Source organism: Sus scrofa, chromosome 13, assembly GCF_054392235.1.
Source record: "Sus scrofa isolate SSC_HxYL_T2T_F1_AM1 chromosome 13, Sscrofa_HxYL_maternal_Yorkshire_Landrace_v2.0, whole genome shotgun sequence".
In the NCBI taxonomy this organism is placed as follows: Eukaryota; Metazoa; Chordata; class Mammalia; order Artiodactyla; family Suidae; genus Sus; species Sus scrofa.
In genome coordinates this window covers 90,019,731-90,042,596 of record NC_139395.1, presented here as the reverse complement: position 1 = coordinate 90,042,596, position 22,866 = coordinate 90,019,731, and the positions used below count along the sequence as shown (strand labels likewise).

At 36.8% G+C, this 22,866-nt stretch overlaps 1 protein-coding gene across 6 annotated transcripts in view; it reads left to right on the top strand.

Moving 5' to 3' along the window:
- RYK (receptor like tyrosine kinase) overlaps window positions 1-22,000 on the top strand; it is a 104,135-nt gene extending 82,135 nt beyond the window's left edge. For all 6 annotated transcript variants that reach the window (XM_084989743.1, XM_084989742.1, XM_084989741.1 and 3 more), the window contains 4 exons: window positions 71-180; window positions 336-495; window positions 19,582-19,718; window positions 20,883-22,000. In XM_084989743.1, coding sequence (XP_084845869.1) covers window positions 71-180; window positions 336-495; window positions 19,582-19,718; window positions 20,883-20,994 — 519 coding nt within the window. In that variant the 3' untranslated portion in view covers window positions 20,995-22,000. The remainder of the gene's footprint in view (window positions 1-70; window positions 181-335; window positions 496-19,581; window positions 19,719-20,882) is intronic.
- Window positions 22,001-22,866: the final 866 nt, after the last annotated feature.

The window sequence follows — 22,866 nt, the reverse complement described above, 5'->3', positions numbered from 1 at the left end:
ATGGAATAAAATAAGCAACTATCATAATTTTTGTCTTAACTGCCAACATTGTCATTTTCTGTTACCACAGGCAATTTCTCAACAAGACCTGGTCCACATGGCTATTCAGATTGCCTGTGGAATGAGCTATCTGGCCAGAAGGGAAGTCATCCACAAAGACCTGGCTGCTAGGAACTGTGTGTAGGTGCTCTGAGCTTGTTGTTGTTGTTTGGTGTTTAGTACTCCCTGGATTTGGGGTTTTTTCCAGGAGTCCCGCTGTTATATTTAAGAGTGACCATGGGTCCATATTTTTAAATACTCTGATCATATTCGATATTCATGTCTTTACTTTTCAGCATTGATGACACACTTCAAGTTAAGATCACAGACAATGCCCTCTCCAGAGACTTGTTCCCCATGGACTATCATTGTCTGGGGGACAATGAAAACAGGCCGGTTCGGTGGATGGCTCTTGAAAGTCTGGTTAATAATGAGTTCTCCAGTGCTAGTGATGTGGTAAGTGCTGGGCTCTATATCAATAGAATGGAGAAGAGGCTCCAAATGTTTTTAAAATGCTTTTCAATGTTTTAATCTAATAACTGTTCCCCAAAATTTTTTATTCAGAAAGCAAGTATAGTTAGCTTTTAGTCAGCTGGTTTGTGGAGATAAGCTATGACCCAAACTGTGCCAAACCATGGACCATCACTGTGCAATCACATTTCTTCCTCGCAGTAAGCTTTGAAGAGGCTTTTAGCACTGTGAGATAGGTAGACACTATACCAGTTTTAAAGGTGATGCTAAGTTAAAGCAGTTGATAATTTCTGTTATTTAACTTTCCAGATGACTAAATTGTTGTCAGATAATAAAGATTCATTCTTTTCTTTTTTCAAATGACCTCTTCTGTGTATTATGGACGGTATAATTTGTGGTCCGTTGTCAGTTTCTGGGTGGTTCTGCCCATTCAAGCATATCATATATTGGGATCCTTTATACTTAATGATGTATAGTTTCAGAAGCCATGTTTACTTGTGTGTATTTTGCAAGTATTTTAATTGTTTTTAACTTGTCACTTTTAAGTCTGACTTGGGAAGGTTATTTTTCTCTGTCTTGCTTTCTGTACTTCATTATCGTTGCTGAATATGTAGATATTAGTTAAAAACTTCTGCCTGTGAAGTTCACCTCTATCACTCAGTGATATCTGTGGGGTGTCACATGTGAAATCCTAGAGTAATTTGCTTCAGTTTCAACTGTAAAAATTTGGCTTACTATAGCTATATTACGCAAGATATATTTTATCTTGTGTCTTATTGATATCATTTATTTATAATATAGGGTTAACCTTTTACTAAGTTTGTATGGTTTAAGGACTACTCTTTTAATACATGCTTTTCCTCAGTATATTAGTTTCCTGTGGCTGCTACAGCAACTTGCTACAACCTTGGTGGTAAAACAACAGAGATTTATTCTCTCACAATTGAATTCTGGAGTCCTGATGTTTGAAATCAGGGTATAGACAGGACCATGCTCCCTCCGGAGACCCTAAGGGAGAACTCTTACTTGCCTTCCAGCTTCTGGTGGCTGTTAGCATTCCTTGACTTGAGGTTGCAGCTCTTTCCTCTGTGTTCCTGTACCATCTTTTCCTCCATGTGTCTGTCTTTCAGAACTTCCTCTGTCTCTGTTTTATTCTGATACATATGATTGTATTTAGGACTTACTTCATAATCCAGGATAAGTTTCTACTGTAAGGGGTCCTTAACTGAATCACATCTTTTTTCATATGAGGTGATATTTATGGGTTTGGAGATTAGAATATGGACATATCTTTGGGGCCACTATTCAAACCATTATGCTCAGTAATTGAAATTATCTGAGACTTCTTTATTGAAAAACTGTTATTCCAATTTGAAATTCTTGAAATGAGAATGATTTGTTGAGAACCCACTCTTGTTATTATAATCTTTTGACTTAAAATTTTTTCTTTTTCTGGAGTTCCCGTCATGGCGCAATGGAAACGAATCCAACGGTGAACCATGAGGTTGTGGGTTCGATCCCTGGCCTTGCTCATTGGGTTAAGGATCTGGCATTGCCATGAGCTGTGGTGTAGGTTGTAGACATGGCTCGGATCTGGCGTTGCTGTTAGTGTGGTGTAGGCTGGCATCCGTAGCTCTGATTAGACCCATAGCCTGGGAACCGCATGTGCGGCCCTAAAAAAAAAGACAAAAAAAATTTTTTTTTCTTTTTCAAAAGCTAGGTTAGCTATTTGGTATATTGTGCTTTTCTGCATACCAGATGTCTTGATAAAATGTGCTCACTTGATGTGAATGAACAGTTTACATATGTAGTTAAAAATTTTTTTTTCTGTAAAAGAAGGTCTTCCATTATGCATGTCTTTAAAATACTTTGTCTCTGAAATACAAACAGTGTATCTGACATTTGTCAGATGAGCAAAGTAAATATGAATGACAATAAGAAGGACATTTTTTGCAGAGTTCCTGTCATGGCTCAGTGGCTAATGAAGCTGACTGGTATCCATGAGGATGTGGGTTTGATCCCAGGCCTTCCTCAGTGAGTTAAAGATGCGGTGTTGCCGTGAGTGTGGTGTAGGTCACAGACATGGTTTGGATCCTGCATGGCTGTGGCATAGGCCAGCAGCTATAGCTCCAATTCGACCCCTAGCCTGGGAACCTCCATATGCCTCGGGTGCGGCCCTAAAAAGACAAAAAAAAAAAAGAAGGATGTTTTGCTTCATGGAGCAGCTGTAGAGGTTAATAGTGGATGTAAACGTGCTTCATGTTGCCAGCCTTTCCCAGCCAGAGATGAGGGTCTGTAGGGTGAGTGAATGGAGGTGGGAGGAATAAATTCTGACTCTTACATAGGTACTGAGCCCTGAGGGTTCAGTTTGTATAGCAGTGAGAAACTAGACCTAGTCTATTCTTTCAGAACTGTGATAATAAAATAAAGCTTCTCTCTCTAACATTAATGTCAAGAAGTTAAAATTCCAAGTAAAGCAGTACAGATAGGCAAAGCAGCCCACACAGCTCTCACAGTTATAAATAAGAGAACCTGGACTTATTTCAGGGGAAAGAAGTGGGTTTTTTTGTGTGTTTGTTTTATTTTTGATGTTATTTTTCATAAATGATATAAAAAAAGGAAAGCAGAGTTTGATTGAGGCTAGCACACAGCTGCTCTATTGAATGACAGTAAGGACCAGTTGTATCCTCTTTGATAATGTGCTTATTTTTAGGGTTGCCAACTCTATTCAGAAGTTCTAAATTATGGCTGGAATTCTCTTCCAGTTTCTACGTTAGGCAAAGCTGCTTTCATGGCTAAAAATTGACTTTAACTTTGGTTTTAGAACGTGGTTCTAAAACACAGTATCAGTCAAATTAGAGCTGTATAGCTTTTAAATTTACCTCTTTAGTAGAAAAGCCTGTACCTGAGCATTTTTGAATGCAGAAAAGTAAAAGAAACTGTCTTCACATTTTCTATGAAAATCTCATTCCATAGTTAATTTAAAAGATTAATTCACTCATCTCTAGGAGTTCCCTTGGTGGCGCAGTGGTTAACGAATCCGACTGGGAACCATAAGGCTGCGGGTTCGATCCCTGGCCTTGCTCAGTGGGTTGAGGATCTGGCATTGCCATGAGCTGTGGTCTAGTTTGCAGACACGGCTCGGATCCTGCATTGCTCTGACTCTGGCATAGGCCAGTGGCTACAGCTCCAATTCGACCCCTAGCCTGGGAACCTCCATGTGCCACAGGAGCGGTCCTAGAAAAGGCAAAAAGACAAAAATAAATAAATAAATAAAAGATTAGTTCACTCATCTCTTTGGGTTATTAATATTCTTTGGAACTATTGTTTTTTTTTGTTTTTTTGGTTTTTTTTTTTTTTTTTTTTTTTTTTTTTTTTTTTTTGCTTTTTAGGGCTGAACCTGCAGCATGTGGAAGTTCCCAGGCTAGGGGTCAAATTAGAGCTACAACCGCCAGCCTACACCACAGGCAACGCTGGATCCCAACCACATCTGCGACCTACACCACAGCTCACAGAAATGCTGGATCCTTAATCCACTGAGCAAGGTCAGGAATTGGACCCATGTCCTCATGGATACTAGTTGGATTTATTTCTGCTGCACCACAACAGGAACTTCCAACTGTTGATTTTAAAATTTTATGATTTTATTACTCATTGAAACATAGCATAGTTGCCTTAGCAGAAATGAGGTGGCAGTCGTGGTGAACCCAAAACTGATCTAATGGGCAGGAAATAGAAGATATTCCTTACTTAGATGACAATCTGTGAGGATGCTGTGTAACTTCAAGAGATTGGGAATTGATTATTCTCTTAGCAAAAGGAGCATTGGTGGTTAATATTTCAGAGAGGTGTGCAGGATGGCTAGTAGTACTGTTTGCTTGCATAGTGGACGCCCCCCAAATACGCACTGCTTAATGTATTTTTTTATTTCTGTGCAAGTATTCCATTGTATATTTAAGCAGTAATAGGAATTTTTTAGGATTTTTTATAGCATTTATGATTACATATTTCACAGGAACTCTGCAGGGAAATTAGATGATACATTTCAACGAATGAGACTATAGTCGATAACACATCTCTAAGCAATGTGATCTTCATCTCTGCAGTCCTGCGATAGCTGGTAAAGTCCGTGTAGAGGACACATGGCTTAGTTAAGCAGACATAGCAATATCATACTTAGAATTATTTATTTTTATGGTTTTGATATTTTATAAATTTTGCAAGAGTTCATACATAATTTATATAAGAACTTGCTTTCTGTCATAGTCATACCAGATACCTTGTTGCTACTTGATCACTTTATAGCTTTATTTTTAAAAATCACCACAAACTGAATGGTAGGAATTAACAGGAGAATTACTTTTACATCATCATTACCTTTAGCATGTCTGGGCATAAACTTACTTGAAATGTCTGTGTGACCCAGGTTGTTCCGTGCTGTACTTATTAGAATGTGATGGTGAGAATACCTGTTGATTTATAGTTAATATGTTCAGATCCAAAAATGTTCAGATTTTTCTTCTTTAGATTATTGTAAATTACATATATACATATATATATATATATATTTCCCCCTCAATATCTTTTGCCTTGGATAAGTAAGATTGAAAGGAATGGGAACACTGTTCTGTTTCCTTTGACTACCGTGTGACTCTTTAGTATAAAAACCCTGCCTTTCATTTTTGTGGAATTGAATATTTTTTTGAATTCTTACATTAAAGCACACACGTTAAAGTTGCTTTTTAACATTTATATTGAAAATGTGTACAGATAATCATTATGCTCTATTCCCACTTTTCCTTCATGGATGGAGTTAAAGGTTTAAAGGCTACATTTAATATTTTGCTTTTGGGAGAAGCTCCCATTGTGGCTCAGTGGTAGCAAACCCAGCTAGTATCCATGAGGATGCGGGTTTGGTCCCTGGCCTCGCTCAGTAGGTTAAAGATCTGACGTTGATGTAAGCTGTGGTGTAGGTCGCAGACATGGCTCAGATCCTGTGTTGTTGTGGCTGTGGTGTAGGCCACAGCTGTAGCTCCGATTTGACCCCTAGCCTCGGAACTTGCATATGCCGCGTGCATGGCCCTAAAAAGACCAAAAAAAAATTTCTACTTTTGGGCTATAAAACTTAATTCAGAGTCAAATGCAAAATATATACTGTAACCCCAGTGCCATTGGAATATCTGCTCATATAAAATAACATATTTTAGCTATTTATGTAGCATCTGACAAATGATATTACTGCCCTGGAGGGGACATTTTCTCTGCCCATTTTGGCTTGGCCAAAACCTGACTGGTATGCATGAGGACTCGGGTTTGATCCCTGGCTTCGCTCAGTGGGTTAAGGATCTGGCGTTCCCATGAGCTGTGTGGTGTAGGTCGCAGACACAGCTTGGATCTGATGTTGCTGTGGCTGTGGTGTAGACCAGCGACTACAGCTCTGATTCAGCCCCTAGTCTGGGACCTTCCATATGCTGCAGGTGTGGCCCTAAAAAGACAAAAAAAAAAGACCTTAACATTTTTGCATGTCTTAATAGTTACAAATTCTATTTGATTTATTTGGAAATACATTGTTTTCCATCTTAAAAATAATACATTGTATATGTAGGTTGTGTTTTCACAGTTTTTATTGAAAGATTCAATATTTTACGATGTCAAGATGCTTATAATGTTAGTGTCAGCTTATAACTATTGAGCTTGGGGAATAGGCACAGCTAGATATGACTAGTTTTAAATCCCTAGTATTATTATATGACATCATCATAGGCATTCTTAAGAATTTCTGGATATTGTTTTTATTCTGTTTTCATCAGATATGGTTCTGCCATGGATTTTTTTTTTTTTTTTTGGTGACTTTTCCTTTATTTGAAAATAGATTTCTTGATTTATGTCTTCTCTGAATTATTTCGCTAATTACCGTAGCTGACATAATTCTGCTGTTAAGAGGTTACCTTCTATTCAGTGACTAAATGCAATTAGGAATACACAATTAAGAGTTTCTTTCTTGGTTTTCTTGTATTTACGGTATTACATTGTGTTTAGAAAGCATTTTCTTGGGAAAAACAAGTCAAGGAAATGATTTGCATGCTAATCTTATCAGTATAGTTTATGGCAATAAAGAGGTCCGTTAAAGTATTTTATTTTATTTTAGTTTTTATTTTTTGCTTTTTGAGCTGAACAGGCTAGGGGTCAAATTGGAGCTATGGCTGCCAGCCTACTACCACAGCCACAGCAACACCAGATCCAAGCCACGTCTGTGACCTACACCACAGCTCACAGCAATGCTGGACGGATGCTTAACCCACTGAGTAAGGCCAGGGGTCGGTCGAACCTGCATCCTCACAGATACTAGTTGAATTTGTTTCCTCTGAGCCACAACAGGAATCCCTAAAGTATTTGAATAGTTTTTAGGGTGCAGAGCATATGAAGATATCTTCCTTGACTTAATTTCTTCTGTGAACATTAGAGATTATCTCTAGAAGGAGGAAAATGTGTAAAGTTGCCCAGATACTCTGTAGCAGAGTGCTTCTTACTACTTCTGTTTGCACAGTGCCATGAAGGTCACCACCACAACCCTAAACAGACTTGAGTAGGAGAAACTCACATTCATAATATGCCAATGAAGAGTAGTCTTCTGAACTACTGTGGTATCAAAGGGAGAACTACAGTTTTCAGAGAATTCTTACTATTTTTAAAAGGACAGAAAACTTTCTATTTTAATATTTCTTTATTATTAATTTTAGAACAGTGCTTAAGATTCCCAATATATATTTTGTTTCCATTATGGTTGCAGATTTTATACATCAGCAATCTTAGATTTATTACTTAAATATTAAATTCATATTAAGAAGAATCGATTACAAGATGTTAGGAAAAAGCTGGAGAAGTGGAAAGTTAATTCAGACATTAGTTTAGGAAATAAAGATTTAAAGTTTAATATCATTAACATTAAGAAAATATTATTTAGTCTTATGAAATAGTTTTAATATTTCCTGGGAATGAGGAATAAATAGATTTATAACAGTTAATATGTTTTCAGAGTGACTAGTTGCTGTCTTGTGATGAAATAGTTACTATCCTCGATGTATTTTCTGTATTTGGCTTTCCTTCTTAAGAATAGATATTTTCCTCAAGAGATATGGAAACATCTCTTTCTTTTCCTTTCCTGCCTTATCGTTATCATTCTGTTTAATTTCACCTTCAAATAGCCCCAGTGTTCTGATGGAGCAGTGTCCTTAAGCATCTGGTACAGTGGGAGGAAAGTACCACATATAGCAGATATGTGTGATGCCTTGGTAAGCATCCAATGTTAGATCCTAGGACAGATTCATAGCAGAATTGGTCTCATTGTAGTCATTTATAACACTCAGTGCCTAAAGATGGCTTGTTTTTGAAGATGAGTTAGCTGCATGTGCTAAATTTATACCCGATGCACTCATTGCATTTTATATATAGTATACCTAGGTGCATTAGTTTATTTCTTTATTTTTTTAGGGCCACCTGTGTGGCATACCAACATTCCCAGGCTAGGGATCGAATCAGAGCTGCCAGCTGCCAGTCTAGGCCACAGCCAAAGCATTGTAGGATCAGGGCCATGTCCGTGACCTACACCACAGCTCATGTCAATGCCGGACCCTTAACCCATTGAGTGAGGCCAGGGATGGAACCCTCATCCTCATGGTTAGTAGTCGGGATCATTACTGCTAAGTCACAACGGGAGCTTATGGGTGTGTTAGTTTAGCTGGAGTAGAGAAATATTTGCCCCAGTGATAAATAGAGAGGATTATTAAGATTTTGAGGTAATAGTTTACATTGAAGAATTGCTAAAAAGACCCCTTTAAAAAGGTCACTTGTATAAATTTATTTAATTAGTTAATTATTGCTTTTTCGGGCATATGGAGGTTCCCAGGCCAGGGGTCAAATCAGAGCTATAACGGCCAGCCTATACCACAGCTCACAGCAACGGCGGTCCTGAACCCACTGAGCAAGGCCAAGGATCGAACCTGCGTCCTCACGGATACTAGTCAAATTCACTTCCACTGAGCCACGAGGGGAACTCCTAAGTTTATTAATTAGATCCTGGCCCCCACCTCCACTCTATGTGTGGGGGCCTGGCCCACCACCACATATCCAACAATACTTTTTTAAAGTAGCATAATTCTATAGATAGATATATATTTCAGCTGTGGTTATTGGAAAGTCCTGGAAAATCTATGTCTGGAAAATTAAAATCATAGAATACTGAAGCTTCAGAAATCAGGTATTTAGGAAGGAGTATATAGTAATAAAACCTGTACCTGTGTACAGCTTGGCAACAGTTTTGGAAAGTTGTGAAAATTGTTTAATGTTAGTGAAAATTAAGTGAATGCATGCTTTCAGTGCTAGGAATGTTCTTCCATGATATTTTGATCTTCAGAGTGAACTATTAATTAAAGGAGTTGGTAAGGAGAGATCCAAACTCCTTCCCCTTGATTTTCATAGCTTTCTGTTCTTTACCTTATCTTCCCTTTTTATCATCATTTATCATATTTTCTACTGTACATTTCCTTATGTTTTGCATTTCACCTAATCTGGAATTCCTGCTCAGTCCATGCTCACCAGGTACTTAATGCCATTTGATTTGATCTTCTTTGCATCCTCAGAGAATTTTGTATCTACTTAATGGCACCTATCACATGCTGCCTTATATCTTCATGCACAAGTCATTATCCCTAGAATGTGCAGTGGGGACCTCTGCCTTAATTATTTTCCTTTAGCAGGTGTTCTATAGTTAATAGAATTGAAGTTGGTTTGTGTGTGTGTGTGTGTGTGCACACATACCTTCTAGGTATTTTAAGATTATTCACAGTCAGCAGTGTTAAATCTTTTCCTTCGAAAGCTGTGTACTTGACTGTGTGAAAGAATCCTGAATAGTCTTATACTGTGCTCTTCTATTTCCATGCTGAATCTTCACATTTTTCCTTGTCTCAATCCCATAGACTTAATTCAGAGATCTCATCTGTTCTCTTGACTGTAAGTTATTTATGAGTAAATGATTTATTTGACCTTTGTGGCCTGAGGTCTCCCTCTTAACTATTAGATATATTGCATAGATATCAATGCTTTTCTACCCAGGGCCCATGTTTCTGAAAAATTAAGTGCAGTCTTTGCACTGTGAAAATGTAGCACGATTGAGGACAACAGGTGGAATATCTGGTTTGGGGAGAAACCGTGATTGATTCGACTTGGAGCATGTTGTCTTCAAGGTACTGATGGGTAGAATGTAGATTGGGGATTCTAGAAAAACAGACTAGAAACGGGATATTAGAAATTGGACATCACCTTCATAAAAGTGGTGATTGAATAAACAAGAGAGTTTGTTGATCCCAGAGGTAGTCAATATAAAGAGAGAAAAAAGCCAAGAGAAGAATATAGGGAATATTAATTTTTCAGCAGTGAAAAAGGAAAGATGAACAATGAAAAGAAAAAGGTAAGAGGAGAATTCAGAGAAGCTATCTCTTAGAAACCAAGAAAGGAAATAGTTTTAAGGAGATTCTAGTCTATAAACATAACTGTAGTGGTCAGAAAGGAGGAGGAAATCATTGGGGCCTTTTCACAACAAGGAGGTTTAGTAAATCATTAAAGATGGATGCACTTGAGGGCTCTATGGGAGGTGAGAAAGTGGAGACAATAAGTAAGTTACACTTTGGAGAAGTTAAGCTATGAGAAGGAGTGAAAAGATTGTAGTTTGATTAGATGGCAGGATCAAGAAAAGTTTGTGCTGTTTTTGTGTTTTATTTTATTGGATTTGTTTGTTTGGGCTTTTAGACCAGGGAAGCAATAGGGAGAAAGAGATTTGACATGTGATTGTTGGAGGGGAGGTCAAAGAGATGATGGGTGAATGGGCTCAGAAGCCCAAGAAGGGTATAGTCTTGTCTGAGATGGGAGTAAGGCATGAGATAGGACAGAGAAGGTACAGAAAACTCTTAAAGAAAGATCTCTTAATGACCTGTGGGGCAACCTCAGGTTGCTGAATACAATGTATAATTGGGGCCCCCAAAGGTGTTGAGGCTGGGGGCAGGGTGGTTAGAGTGGGATAGAAGACTAATGAAGAAATAACAACCGAAATGTTTCCAGATTTGGTTAAAACTGGAAACCCATGGATCTAAGAACTCAACAAACCCCAAACACAAGAAGCATGAAGAAACTAATGCATAACACATTATAATATAGTCAAATTGCTCAAAACTAGTGATAGAAACAACCAGAAAAAAATGTTAACATAAGAAGAACCAAGAAATTTTCTCATTGAAAGCAATGAAAGGGAAAAGACAATAAAGCAACGTATTTACTGTAAGGAAAAACTTATGTAGAATTTTATACCCAGCTAAAATATCTTTCGGAAAATAAAGAGGAAATAAAGGCTTTTTGAGAAATACAAAAGCTGAAAGAATTCATCACCAGCAGACACACACTATAAGAAATGTTACAGGAAGTCCTTTGGAAACCATTAATGCCATGGATCTATACAAAGGAACAAAGTGTACCAGAAAAAATGGTAACTGCATGGGTAAATATATACAGTTTTTTTCTTATCACTCAAATCCTTTAAAAAGATAATTGAATATATTTCAGTGTCCCTTTCACAGTAATTGATATAGAAAATGAGTAAGGCTATATAGATTTGAATGACAGTACCAACCAACTTGATTTAATTAACAGTTGTGGAACACTGCATCTAACAACAGCAGAAATGTATATTTTCAGGTTCACATGGAATATTTACTAAAATAGACCATATTTTGGGGCATGATCAAATTGCTAAATAAAAAGTATTTAATTCATACAAAATAGGGTTTGTGAACACAGTGGAATTAAATTAGAAATCAAAAATAGGAATGTAGAAAATCCTCAAATATTTATAAACTAAATAATACACTTTCAAATAACGCATGTGTCCAGGAAGTAATCAAAAGAGAAATTATAAAATGCTTAGAATTGAATGGAAATAAAAACATTTCAAAATTTGGGGAATGCTGTTCATGGGAACAGCATTAATATTAAACATTAATATTAAAAAAGAAGGAAAGTCTCAAGTTAGTGTCTTAGTTTTCACCTTCAGGGACTAGAACAAGAGCAAATTAAATCCCAAGCAAGTACATGAAAGGAAATAATAAAGATTAGATGGAAGTCAACGAAATAAGATACACAAAAAAAATAGAGATCAAAAGTCAGTGAAACCAGTGCTAAACTCTGAGAGTATCATTAATGGTAAATCTTTGCCAGACTAATCAGGAGAAAGGAACTCGGAAATTAACAGTATAATGAATGACCAAAATGATATTAAAGATTCTCACAGGTATTAAACACCAAGAGAATATTATTAACAACTTTTCCCCAGTAAATTCAGACCCTTAGGTGAAGTGGACACTCTGTGGAGGATAAGAATTTTCAAAGCTCATCCAAGAAGTACATAATCTGAATAGTTCTATATGTATTTAAAAATCAGCCCCAAAAGAAAACTGTATCTACAGCGAACCCTAGAGAACTGGTTTGAATACCTTCAAACATTTAAGGAAGAAATAATACAAATTATATTACAGTCTCTCAGAAACTTGGGAGAGAATATTTTCTAACACATTCGATGAGGACAACATTACCTTAAACCACCACCTGACAAAACTGCAGATGCAGAAATTCTAAACAAGTTTATAATCCCCATATCTGGGGATTATAAGTATATCTACTTAAAAATAATATTATGACCACATAGTCTTTAGAATATAAGAATTCAAGCTTCTTTTATCATTTGAAAGTCAAGCACCACAATTTACTAACATACTAAAAAAGAAAAACTGTATGATCATCTCAGTAGGTGGAGTGGAAAAAAGTCCAAAATTCATTTCTTTTCATTTCTTTTTTTCTTTTTAGGGCCACACCTGCTGCATATGACAGTTCCAAGGCTAGGGATTGAATCAGAGCTGCAGTTGCTGGCCTAAGCCACAGCCACAGCAATGCCAGATCCAAGCTGCGTCTGTGACCTACACTGCAGCTTGTGGCAGTGCTGGATCCTCAACCCACTGAGAAAGACCAGGGATTGAACCTGCATCCTCATGGACACTGTCAGGTTCTTAACCCTCTGAGCCACAATGAGAACTCCCAAAATTCATTTCTAATAAAAATTCCCAACAGTCTAGGAATAGACAAGAACCATCTCAATCTGATAAAGGCATCTACCAAAAACAAAAACAAAACCCAGAAAAAGAAAAAAATACCCTATAGCTAATATCATACTTAATGCTGAAAGGCTGAATTCTTTTTACTCAATAACAGTAATAAGACTAGGACACCCCCTCTCATCAGTGTTGTTCTCAAGGTTCTAGCCAGTACACTAAAGGCAAGAAAAGTAAATAAAAGGCAAGAAAATTTGGGTAAGAAAAAGTTAACTGTTGGTGTTCCTGTTATGGCTCAGTGGTAACGAACCTGACTAGTATCCATGAGGATGCAGGTTCGATCTCTGGCCTCACTCAGTGAGTTAAGGATTCAACATTGCTGTGAGCTGTGGTGTGGGTCACAGACACGGCTCAGATTCCATGTTGCTGTGGCTGTGGTGTAGGCCGGCAGCTATAGTTCTAATTCAACCCCTAGCCTAGGGACTTCCGTATGCCGCCAGTGTGCCCCTAAAAGAGAAGAAAAAAAGTTAACTGTTTGTGAATGACAAGACCGTCTATGAAGAAAATCCAGTGTTATATACAAAATGGTTACTAGAACTAATAAACGAATTTAGAAAGATTGCAGGATACAAGATCAGTGTATAATAATCAGTTGTATTTCTATGCTAAATACTATAGTATTTCTATACTAATAAAAGTCAAATTAAAGTTCTTTAAAAACATAAAAGCATGATAAAATAGGAAATTCTTAGAAATAAATATGACCAGAATGTGAAAGACCTACATGATGAAGACTATGAAATATTGTTGAGAAAAACTAAAGACCTTGTTGGAGTGGTATACCTTGTTGGTTGGTCAGAAAACTCAATATTAAGAACTTAGTTCTTTCTAAGTTGATTTATACATTCACCACATTCCCAAAGAACATCTTTGCAGGCATTTTATTTTATTTTATTTTATTTTATTTTATTTTAATATAATTTTATTTTTGTAGAAGTTGAAGGGTTGATAGTTGATATGGAAATGCAGAGAACCTAGAAGAGCCAAAATACCTTTGAAAAAAGAAAGTTGGAGGTCTGATTTCAAATTACAGTAATCCAGACAGTAGTGTTGGCACTGAGGTAGATCATTGGAGCAGAATAGAGTATCTAAAACTTGACCCACATGTGGATGGACAGCTAATTTGCAACAAAAATGCAAAGGCAAGTCAGTGGAAGAAAGGATTATCTTTTAAATAAACAGTCCTGGAGCAACTGGATTTCCAACTACGAAAAAATGAACTTTAATTCATACCTTGCTCCATATACAAAAATTAACTCAATGTAAATCACAGACCTAAATGCACAACCTAAGACTATAAAATTTCTAGAAGAGAACAATAGAACAATTAGGGCTTCATGTTAAGCAAATATTTCTTAGATAAGACACCAAATCAAGATCTGTGAAAGAACAAACCAGAACTTGTGCTCTTTGAAATAGTGTTAAGAGAATGAGAAGACAAAGCATACTCAGAAAATATATTTGCAAGTCATATATCTGATAAAGGATATATTTGTGGAATATATAAAGCACTCTCAAAATTCAGTATAGGTATTCTCCACTTTTCAAAAGTTCTCTTTATATCACTTTGCTTTTATAAAAGACTTATGTTAGTACCTGTTTTCACTAACCAAGAGAAATCCAAAGAGGATTTTTGGTTTTACAAAAAAAAGGTAAAAATAGTGTTCAAGCGTTTGCTTTACAGCAGCCATTATAGAGGCGTCTCTCACCCTGAGCAGCAGCAGTGGTCCTGCCATGCTCCTTTCCTGGATGCCACACTCAGCATCTTGAATCAAGCTGCCATAGCTTTTGAACTGTGTTTGTTAGCATCTGTGATTTATTTTAGTTTATTTTGTGCATATGTTACTAAGTTGTATCCTAAAGTAATTGTTGCTTTGCTTTACAACATTTCAGTTTACAAAAGGTTTCCTGGGAATGTTCTACTTTCAGATAGCAAGGGAAACCTGTAATAAAAAAAGCAACCCAGTATAAAAATGGGCCAAATAATTGAACATACGTTTCACCAGTAAAGATATATAGATAGCAAATAAGTACATGAAAATATGATTAACATCATTAGTTGTTGGAAAATGCAGACTAAAACCACAGTGAGACCATTATACACCCATTTCTATGACTAAAATTGAAAACTGAAGTGTTTGCAAAGATAAGAAGGAATGTTAGCTCTTATACTGCTGATGGGAATGTAATATGGTACATTCACTTTGGAAAACAGTTTGGCAGTTTCTTAAAAAGTAGTCTAAATGGCCGTCCACAGGGAAATGGATAAACTACTATATTCATACAAAGGACTACTTCTCAGAAGGGAAAAGGGGTGAACTGTCAACAAATGCTATGTCATGGAGGAATCTCAGAATCTTATTCTGAATGAGAGAAGCTTGAATAATTCCATTTATATAAAATTCTAGAAAATGCGAACTAATGTCAGTGACAAAAAGCAGATTAATGGTTATTTGGGGATAGAGTAGGAGTGGTGGTAGGAGGACTGGGAGGAAAGTGTTAGAGCTGTAAGGCTATTTTGGAAGCGATGGATATGTTCATTATCTTGTGGCCTTTGTTTCAGAGGTATATACATATATGAGAACAGATCGCATAGTTTATTGTATGCCAGCTATACTAAATAAAAATAAAAACTGTCTTTGCTCTCTGACCACTTCTGCTAACACATCTAAGACTAGTTCCTGTATTTACTGAATCTTAAGACCCAACTAGGACACTTATTAAAAATACTGAGTTTCAAGAATTCAGAATTACTAGGATGGGGCTGAGGAATCTGTACTTTTAACAAACACCCCAGATGATTTTTTCTTATTACTCAAGCTTGAAAAGCTTGTCCCAGATTAGATTAATTGCACTTTGGCCACCTGAACCCATTTCTGTATATAAGAAAGGGATGTTAGGTTTCTAATACTAACAGAAAGGCCTAGCTGTAGAGTGCTTGATTATGCTTTTACTGTGGCCAGATGAGATCATTTAGAATAGGGCAGGGTTTTTTTCCTTATTGTATATAATATATTGAGGTCAGCCTTACATTATAAATTCCTGAAGTGACAGAATGGAAATCTCTAAATAGTCCCAACATTAGTGAACATTGCATTAAAGAATAAAGAAGAATTTTATTTATATCCTTTTTGATATCTGTATATGTTGTTAGTGGAAAAACAATTTATATCCCAGCTATTAAGAAGCTATAAAATAACGCAAGTTGGGAAAAGAGGAATAAGATGAATAGGAGAACATTGTTATTCTCTGCATGTTCTTTAATGGATGTAACAAGAGTCTTTCATAAAACTCTGGAAAAAACACCCTGACCTTCTTATTGCCCCCTTTCCAACGACGTCAAATGAGAGGAAATTATAGAATAAGTCTGTCTAAATTTTAAATGGTTCCGTTATCAGAAGACTTTAGAGAACAAGTTTTCCACAAATCATCTTAGTGCTATTTGGTCTTGATTTTTTTTAAAGAGTGGGTGAGCCAACATATAATTAATCACTTTTTTGTTGTTGGCTTCTAAGGAAATGAAACCACAATGTTCCCTTTGGCTTTATTGTTCTTTTTTGGTGTGTATTAGTGCCGCAGTATGTAATATGAGAACCTTAGGTGGCTCCTTAGGGGACAAAACCATGTGAAAGAAGCGGTTTTTAAAAGTCAGCTCATGTACGTCATACTGTTATGGTACCCGTGAACACCCTGGATCTCAGATTCCACCAGCATTACTGTAAAAGTCTTTTATGGTCAGAAGTTGTTAGAATATCACTTGTTGGTGGATGGGGTTACTCGTCAAATGCCAATATCCACTTGTTACCAATGTTCATTGTTTGCTCCTCCAAAATCTAGTTTGAAGTGAATATTCTTTCCCCACAGCTGCTGTCACCATCAGTGAGTAAGAACAGACCCATCTCATCTTATAAAGATGGGGTGGGAACACCTGTCCAACTAGTTTCAGTTTTTTTTTCTTTTTTCTTCCCTGTGGAAATTGGATAGTATTTAAAAAATTAAGCATTACATTGACTAATAGCCATTATTATTAAAAGTTCACATAAAGTATGGAGTTCCCGCTATGGCACAAGGGGATCAGTGGCATCTTGGGAGTGCTGGGACATAGGTTCGATCCCAGACCTGGCTCAGTAGGTTAATGTTGCTGCAGCTGCAGCTTAGGTCACAACCAAAAAAGATTTTTTAGAAAGTTCATATAAAGTTTAAAGGTGAGCAGTACTCATATGTAAGCAGGCACCTTCCTTTAACTTTAATTAATTTGAAATTTTTGTTCCATTTTTAGGCATAATAGAATCTTTTGGTTTAAGGGAAATTCCAATAGACTCTTGTCTCTATGGAAATTAAAAAAAAAAAAAATCCATCTCCATCTGATCCCTGTCTCTTCTCTCCTCCCAAAGCACAGACCTAAAGAATGGGCCATGTTCTACCTTAACGGTAACTATTAATGCAAAAGATACTAAGTTCTAAAAAGCTTAGTATTTTTTTGGTTTTAGTATGGGAATAATGCTGGCCTAAAAACAAGTTGAGAAATGTACCCTCCTTGTTTTTTTAGTGAGTTTGTGTAGGATTGTACTGAGGTTTGAAATGTTTTCCCCTAAAAGATAGGTTGAAGTCCTGACCCTCATAGCTCAAATGTGACCTTATTTGGAAACAGGGTCATTACAGATAAAATGTTAAGATGAAGTCATAATCATTTAAGGTAGACCTTAATCTAATGTGACTAATTTTACTCTAAGAAGAGACACTGGCATGCAAGGGGAGAGTGTTGTGTGGAAACAGAGGCCAAGATTGACGTGGTACAGCTGCAAACCAAGGAACACCAGGGATTGTTGGCAAAACACCAGCAGCTCAGCAGATGCAAAGAAGGAGGGAGTGTGGCCCTGCGACACCTTCATTTCAGACGTCGAGTCTCCAGATCCATGAGACAAATACCATTAAGTCACCTAGTTTGTGGTAGTTTATTATGGCAGTTTGTTATTAGGAAGCTAATATGGATTTGTATTAATTTTTTCTTTTAAGTTTACTAGAATTCACCCAGTGAAATTATTTGGATGCAGAGTTTTCTATGTGGAAAAAAATTTTTATAATGATTTTTATTTTTTCCTTTATAGCTGGTTTACAGTGTATTGTCAATTTTCTACTGTACAGCCAGATGACCCAGTTACACATACATGTATACATTGTTTTTTCTCACATTATCATGCTCCATCATAAGTGGCTAGATTTAGTTCCCAGTGCTATACAGCATATCTCATTGCTTATCCATTCCAAAGGCAATAGTTTGCATCCATTAACCCCAAATTCTCAATATATCCCACTCCTCTCCCTCCCTCTTGGCAACCACAGGTCTCTTCTCCATGTCCACAATTTTCTTTTCTGTGGAAAGGTTCATTTGTGCCATATATTAGATTCCAGATATAAGTGATATCATATGGTATTTGTCTTTCTGATTTACTTCACTTAGTATGAATGTCTCTAGTTCCATCCGTGTTGCTACAAATGGCATTTTTGTTCTTTTTATGGCTGAGTAGTATTCCATTGTGTATATATACCACATCTTCTTAATCCATTCATCTGTCAATGGACATTGAGGTTGTTTCCATGTCGTGGCTATTGTGAATAGTGCTGCAGTGAACATGCAGGTGCATGTGTCTTTTTTAAGGAAAGTTTTGCCTGGATATATATGGCCAAGAGTGTGTTTACTGGGTCATATGGTAGTTCTGTGTATAGTTTTCTAAGGTACCTCCATACTGTTTTCTATAGTGGTTGTACCAGTTTACATTCCCACCAACAGTGCAGAGGGTTCCCTTTTCTCCAGCTTTGTTATTTGTGTACTTACTAATAATGACCTTTCTGACTGCTATGAGATGGTACCTCATAGTGGTTTTGATTTGCGTTTCTCTAGTAATCAGTGATGTTGAGCATTTTTTCAAGTGCTTGTTGACCATCTGTGTATCTTCTGTGGAGAAATGTCTATTCTGGTCTTTTGCCCATTTTTCCATTGGGTTGGCTTTTTTGCTGTTGAGTTGTATATCTTGTTTGTATATTTTAGAGATTAAGCCCTTGTCAGTTGCATCATTTGAAACTATATTTTCCCAATCTCTAAGTTGTCTTTTTGGTTTTTTATGGTTTCCTTTGCTGAGCAAAAGCTTGTCAGTTTGATTAGGTCCCATTGGTTTATTTTTGCTTTTATTTCTGTTGCTTTGGGAGACTGATCTGAGAAAACATTTGTAAGGTTGATATCAGAGAATGTTTTGCCTATGTTCTCTTCTAGGAGTTTGATGGTGTCTTGTCTTACATTTAAGTCTTTAAGCCATTTTGAGTTTATTTTTGTGCATGGTGTGAGAGTGTGTTCCAGTTTCATAAGTTTACATGTGGCTGTCCGGTTTTTGTGTAGAAAGATTTTTATTATGAATTCAAGGATACTTTCATCTGTTAAATTATTTGAATATAGTAAAAGTCTATGATATTATGTTTTATATAATTTACATTTTCCATTTCTCAACTGTGCAGACTAGCTATAGTATTTAAAGTAACACATTTTCATATTAGGAAAATTTTAGACATAATTAACAATTTTGGGTGGTGGAGTTTGTAATCAACAATAAAAATAATTCTTTCCAACAGCTATAATTATCTTAGAATGTAAAATAATAATATAATAATATTCACATTCAAGGATGCATTCATTAAAATGTTCTTTTCTGTCCAAGCAAAAGACTCTAACTGGGTATTTTTGTAAATATCTTTTTGCTTTTAAGAGTTGGTTGATCTGTTATTTTTCGGTCCATAGCTTATCACAGGCGGCAGCTCTCTGAAAACTGTTTTAAATATCCCCTCATGGTGTTGCTATGCTTCTTCTCAGTGGGCCTTCGGAGTGACACTGTGGGAGCTCATGACTCTAGGCCAAACACCCTACGTGGACATCGACCCGTTTGAGATGGCAGCGTACCTGAAAGATGGTTACCGAATAGCCCAGCCAATCAACTGTCCTGATGAACTGTAAGTTTTTCTGGGTTCGAAGACATGGGTTTCATTTCATCTACAATGTTTGGGTAAAAGAAAAAGCAAGGGGTGTCCACACTCATCCAGAAGTTTCCCTTTTGAGAGTAATGCCTCTTTGGGCTTGAATTATACTCTTGTAGAGAAACCACAAAAGTCAGGCAGACTCATTCACTCTTTAGTGCATTTGACAGTAGAACTTTTGCATTTCATGTTTGTAGTGGTTAATTTAATCCAAGAGACTAATATACAAATATACAGAGTGAGAAAACACTGAATACTCTTTTGGTTACTCTGTGAGTGAGATCGGACTTATTTATACAGCCATAAGGACATCTTTAGTTAAAGAGCCTTTCTCACTGCCGTCTTGCCTAGCCGGCTGCTGTCAATTGCTGTATGTGTAAGGAAGATGTTCTCGTCTAGTGTGTGAGCTAGTTCTTTTCCTGCTTTCATCACATAGCTTGTCTTCCCACATAATGAGACTGGAGTGGACAGGAGGCTGTTCAGGGGTGATCGAATGCATAGATGTGTGTGGTCTCAGTTCCAGAATCCCTTAAGTTTTATTCTGTGGTGAGCTTTCACACAGATTTTATTATGGATCCAGGGTTCTTACATCTTAGATAAAGCTTCCTCTTTCTCCAGGTTCTTTCTCTCAGAACTTACATTCAGTTAACCCCTGAACAATGCGGCTTTGGACTGTGTGGGTTTTTTTCAGTGGTAAATGCTACAGTACTACAAGGTCCATGGCTGGTTAAATCTGCAGATGTGGGAGAACTGGGGATACAGAAGGCTGACTATAAGTTATATGCAGATTTTCAACTATGAAGAGGTCAGTGCCTCTAACCCTTGCATTGTTCAAGAGGTAACTGTATGGATAACAGATTATTACTTTGTGTTTTAGAGTTACATAAAAAAATCTCTATTTGCTGATGTATTTTGACATGTTCTCACAAATAATTGAAATCCACACATAACATCCAGATAACTCATTTTAGCTTCTCATTTTAGAACTGCCAACAGATAGTAATATTGATTGAATTTTACTATGTCATCCTTTCCATACCGACGTTTAGGCAGAAAACATAAATGGTATCAAATTGACTAAAAGGTACCAAAAAGTACTGTATCAACACTAGCTAGATTTTGTCTTTTGTCACTCTCCAGATTTGCGGTGATGGCTTGTTGTTGGGCCTTAGATCCAGAGGAGCGGCCCAAGTTCCAGCAGCTGGTACAGTGTCTCACAGAGTTCCATGCCGCCCTGGGGGCCTATGTCTGACTCTACACTCACAGCCCTGCAGCATCAGGAGGAAGGTGCCTGTCACGGATGCTTCATACACCATGCAGCACCAGCGGAAGCACATTTGTCTTCCAGAACACCGTGCCTTAGGAACGCTTTTAGAATCTGAACTTTTTAAGACAGACCTAATGATGTGGAATATTTTATAGATATCACTTTTATTAGTTAAACTGAAAAGGTTTTTGTAAATTTTTTGGCCAAAAATTTTTTAAACATAGTTAACTTTGGACTAGGGGTACATTCTTACAGAATAAATAAACAGTTTTTAAAATTGTTTAAACACAGATATTTGGAATAGCTTATCTTAGTGCCATCTGCTTTTTATTTTTTGACTTCATCAAGGTAATGTAGGTGACTCACCTTTAAAGTTTTAAAAATATTTATCACTAGTCTTGGGAATGGTTTGTCTTCAAGATATAGTACTTTTTCTTAGGAAAAGAAAAATAGAAAAAGATGTCAGTTTGCCTTGAACAGGAAAAGGCAGTATTGGAGGAAGAAAACTTAAAGAAAAGCTAGAGGGAGAAAGAGAAAAATACTTACTAGAAACCGAAACTATGCTTTTGTGGAAAATTGTGTGGTTTTTTGTTTTTTGTTTTTGTTTTTGTTTTTAATGAAAAGGTGTTCTACTTTCCTATTTGGGGGGAAGTAGGGACTGAGTTCTTTGAAGTATCCTAAATTTGGCAGAAACTGACATTTCTGTGAGCCGCAAGTGATTTGGGGCAGGTCAGTAGTAAACAATGGTAGTTTTATTTATTTTTACTCTCTGGAAAAGGAGATAACAGAATTCCAGAAAGTGAAATCCTGTTTCTAAGACTAAGAATCGCTTTTATTGCACCTAGAATAGTGCTATGCACAGAATGGGTGCTTGAGTTGTTGTGAGTAAAAAATGTAAACTGGTAAATTTTGTGCTATCTTCAAGGCTGGCTTAAGTATAAAATTGTTTTTTTTTTAACACTTGAAAAATTAAAGAATTTGTTTTATATTATGACAGTATTGAAAATATTGCTCATAATGAATGAATGATTGTGGCTGATAAGTCTTTGAACACCCAACAGCTGGACATCCCTGTTTCACTTCATAGGTGTCTCACTCAGGCTCCCAAGCCCTAACCCAGATACAGCTGACTCTGCTCAGCCTCCAGGTTTTAATAAAAAGTTGAAATTATTATTACACAGAAGTATTACAGCAATGAAACTTTTATCCAGAGCCATTAGATTCAGGATGTGTATATATTTCTCCTTGGCTATAGTCGGCCTAAGGCAGTGTTGAATGGGCCTTTTAAATAGCTAAGCCTATAGCTCCCATCCTTACAGGTTCAGAGGAGAGAATGTGTAGCAGCTGGAGGCTTTTGCTGTTCTTACAGGAGCTTTATGGATCAGTAGCACATGTGGAAAAATAGCTCACACAGTTCATGCTCTGCCACAAGCAGGCCAAGAACATGATCTTTCTGTGTGCCATTTATTAACACTGGTTCTTTGTTAAATACTCAGCCCCCTGAGGGGCTGGCTCTTTTTAAAGCTCTTTGAACTGTGTGAGTTACAGATGTTTTTGTCCACAACCTACAGTCTCAGAAGGCATTCAGTCAGTAAATATTTACTTAGTGTTTATTATGTATTGAATGCACACGGGGTGAGTGGTTCAACTCTAGCATCCCTTCCAACATTCAGTGCATTTTTTTAATGTGTTCAGGTTAGTGCATTTAGATACCAGAGTTCTGTGTACAAGATCAGTTCAAAGAAAAAAATACTGTCGGCTTCTATCCCAAATTAGCACGTAGTGAAAGGTGCTCTCAGTTTGCTTGGATATGTGGTGCTTTTAACCATATCTCTTTGTTTGTAAGCTGTTTTATTT